Here is a 3,407-nt window from a genome sequence, read left to right as displayed (position 1 = left end):
CAACCAGCAGCGACCACACGACCTCAGGGGTGTCATAAATGCGGTACTGCATACATCATCTTTTTGCAGCAGTGCTATGAAAGATGGTATAATGAAAGAGGATTCAGCCAAGAAATGCTACTTGGGACATATGGAGGAGCAGGGTCACACTGCTACTCTTCATGCTGTTGGCTTTCAGATATCAAAGCAGCTGCCAATTGTTGGCTGCTCGCCAGACGGTGTGGTTGAGTTTTCCTGCCCATGTTGTGTGGGGAAAAAGGTACTGCTCGAGGTGAAATGCCCAACCGCAATTAAGAATTCTTTCCGTAACCTAGAAAACCTTAGACCAAAACTTGTGTACACAACGCAAATGAATGTGCAAATGGGAGTAATGGCAATACACAAATGTCATTTCTTTGTTTTTATTGATACAGAGTCTGGTGGTTACGTAAACGTTGAGTGCGTTTTCGATGAAGCAGCGTATGAGACATTCTTATGCAAGATGAAGGAGCTGTTCTTCTCATACCTGTATGATGCACTCAAGAGTGAATGATGATTAATTCAAGCAGTGGATTACCAGAGAAATTGAATAAAAATGTGGCTGTTGATAGTAGCTGTTGCTTATACTGTCGTGGATGTTGCATTTGTGCAATGCTTGTTCACAGAAGCCATCACAAGTTTTCTTCACAGGCGTGTAGCATTGATGATTGGTCGTGACAGGTTGACAATGCCTGCGATTATTGTGATTACCTTATCAAAGTAAGGCAGCATATCTGCATCAAAAGGCTCCCTTAGGATCTTAAAGACTTTCATGCGCTGAATTGCTCTCTCAACATGCACACGAGCTGCAGCAATTGATTGGTTCTGCAGTGCAGCCCTCTCACTCAGCTGACCTTTCTTTCCAAGGAAGGGTGGGCGGTACAAGGTCACACGAGCATCTTCACACTGTTTATCAATAAGGAAGCCCTTGTCTGCCATAACAGCGTCTGTATATGGCTCACACAAGGCAAGAACCTCACTTTCATCTGTAATTAAGCTGTCCGATGCCTTTCCACCGTAACCCTTGCTCACAAAACTGATCATTCCTCCTGGGGTCTCTCCCACCAGGATTTTCGCAGTATATGTGCGCTTGTAATGGCTGTATGTCAGGATTCTGGAATTTAGATCCTTCGGCCTTTGTAGTGGTACTTCTGTGCAGTCAAGCACGACTCGTGTGTCTGTGTAGCCTTTGAAATGGGACGTAATGTTGTTCAGAACTTCCTCCTTCTCAGGCCAGTACGTCGCTTGACCAAGTATTTCTGACAGAATGCAGACAGACAATTTAAATATCTTTGCTACTGTGGTTCTGTGGATCCTAAAAATCACGCCTAAGGCACTGTATGTCAGGTTATGATACAGCTTCATGAAGGTTAACAGGATAGCATCGTCGTCACTAATAGAAAAGCCTCGTTCTGAGACTGTTTTGCGCATCTCTGTGTAGATGGGAACAATATTTTCGAACAGCTGCTTACAAGGAATGCAGGTGAGCGCAACAAGCTCATGCTCGTTCTTCAGCAGGGATGCAGACACCAATGGCGAAAACCTGGGGAGCTCAAGGGAGCTGGCTTGACAAGCAACATCTGCTGTGCGGACTATCTTCTCGAGAAAGGTTGATACTTCGAGCTGTGGTGATTCTTGTGGGCCTAACATGAACAACAGTATTGAGATGCTGCACGTGTATCATATACCAGAAAGAAGGGCAACAGATAGCAGCAATACAAAACAACCAGAAGTTTCCAAAGAGCTAATTACGGTCATATTTAAGTAATTCAGTAGGAACCAGCTGTTGTACTTACATTCAATGCTAATGCATTCTATTCCTGCACGCTGGTTTATGTCTACCTGCATACCTTGAATATACTCGTGCGTGGTGCATGTTTGGAGAGATGTGCTGTGTTGACCTTGTAAGTAAAATTCAGTTTGGGTTACAGAAGGAATGAACCTGAATTAGTTGGCAAGCTTAATTCCTAGCCTCATAGAAAATATTTTGGTGATGTAAGCACTGAAATATAGCTTCTTAACACAATAACTGCATTCACTTACCTGGCACGTTTGTGTCTTCATAGCCTGTGTCACTTTCCTGCCAAGCTGCACACTCGACATCTTCCACACTTTGCTCTTGTGGTGTGCAGGCATCAGAGGGCTGGTAACGGGAGCCATATGTGTGATCAGACATGCTGTCTGTCATCAAGCCTGCTGTGATAAACCATGACATGTAATGGAACAATGTAGATAGCTCCTAGCGACAGAAAGGCTAGCTGAAACTATATCAGCCTTCTGGCAAAAGATGTTTTGCTGGCTGCCTGAGAACAAAGCATCTGCAAAAGCAGGTTCTAACTTATGATTTACTTCAGGCGCACCTACTCGTGGATGATTCCTTGCATTACATGCTAGTGCGGCTAAATATTACAGAGAAAAATGAAAGTGAACAAAACTTGTGTTGGCGCCAGGTCTACGTAAAACAACTAGCAATAATTATGACGTACCATCGCTTAATGCCAGCGGATCTGCGGCGGCGTCAGGATCCATGCTGCCTGTCCCCACCAACTGCTGATGGTCTTAAATGTGTGCAGAAAGATACTTTTAACAGGGCGTCATTTTTATAAGGCGCACATAATTTCCTTACCGGCGTTCCTTGGCTTCCTCACAAATGAACGAGAGGCTCTGTCGAACTTGCGTTGGGGAAGGTTGACGGACGGCATGGCGCTGTCTTTCAGGAAGCGGCGCTTTGAGCCTAGCAGTTGTGTGATTAAGGCAAAGTGGTATAGATCAACCGAAAACCGTTACAAGATCCCATAAAATGTACTCACCATTTGGCACTGCCTTAAAATCGCTCTCGCAGAAGTGTTTCGAGCACACTGCGTAGTGGGTGAAGTTTTCTGGCGTTTTACCCATTTTGAGCTTTATCAACCAGATCTTCCGCATCTTTTTTGAACGAGGGTATCTGTGGAAGCTTACTCCGAGTTCGTTTGCATAGGTATTGCACTGTGGAACGCTACAATAGCGCATTTTTACTCACGGAAGCTATGCTCACCGTGCTATGTGCGACGCCGTATCCCCAAACCTCGTTGGTCACGTGACTCCCACATGGGTTTCGGTGCGACACCTATAGGCCGCGCTCGTCGCCAATATCTGAAAAATTATGAATCTCCTGTGATCTTGTTGGTATGTATGCAATGTTAGACGTGGTATTGTCACTTACTTCTTTCACCATATGCAAAATTAGTCGCATATAAAATCGGCAAGGTATACACTGATCCTGCAACATTCGTACTATATCATGCTGATACAAAAGAACATCATCGATTGCAAACAGCACATAACATCTATTCGCACCAAACGCACTCTGAGTTAGAAAGAATGGTAGGTATGGAACTTCAACGCCGGGG

The 3,407-nt window shown here is 44.6% G+C and overlaps 1 protein-coding gene across 2 annotated transcripts; it reads right to left on the bottom strand.

The window, feature by feature from the left end:
* Positions 1–409: 409 nt before the first annotated feature.
* On the bottom strand, positions 410–3,055 carry LOC135369175 (uncharacterized). 2 transcript variants are annotated; one of them, XM_064602824.1, is made up of 6 exons: positions 2,829–3,055; positions 2,645–2,752; positions 2,505–2,576; positions 2,062–2,214; positions 1,815–1,919; positions 410–1,661 (listed from the first exon to the last, which is right to left on the bottom strand). In XM_064602824.1, exons 1-6 carry the CDS (start codon positions 3,025–3,027, stop codon positions 664–666), a joined length of 1,635 nt encoding a protein of 544 aa, XP_064458894.1. In that variant the 5' UTR covers positions 3,028–3,055; the 3' UTR covers positions 410–663. The 2 variants fall into 2 exon arrangements, with proteins under 2 accessions (XP_064458894.1, XP_064458895.1); XM_064602825.1 differs by having other exon boundaries at positions 2,062–2,211.
* Between the last annotated feature and the right edge of the window lie 352 nt (positions 3,056–3,407).

The sequence above is a fragment of the Ornithodoros turicata genome, chromosome 9 (genome assembly GCF_037126465.1).
Source record: "Ornithodoros turicata isolate Travis chromosome 9, ASM3712646v1, whole genome shotgun sequence".
NCBI lineage: Eukaryota > Metazoa > Arthropoda > Arachnida > Ixodida > Argasidae > Ornithodoros > Ornithodoros turicata.
This window is presented reverse-complemented; position numbering and strand designations above follow the sequence as displayed.

Bases quoted from the DNA above. Each gene is read 5' to 3' on its own strand.
- LOC135369175 (XM_064602824.1), bottom strand. From the start codon at position 3,027: ATGCGCTATTGTAGCGTTCCACAGTGCAATACCTATGCAAACGAACTC. The intron at 1,920-2,061 runs GTAAGTGAATGC...TTTACTTACAAG, and splicing joins TGAAGACACAAACGTGCCAG to GTCAACACAGCACATCTCTC. The intron at 1,662-1,814 runs GTAAGTACAACA...TGTTCATGTTAG, and splicing joins AGAATGCATTAGCATTGAAT to GCCCACAAGAATCACCACAG.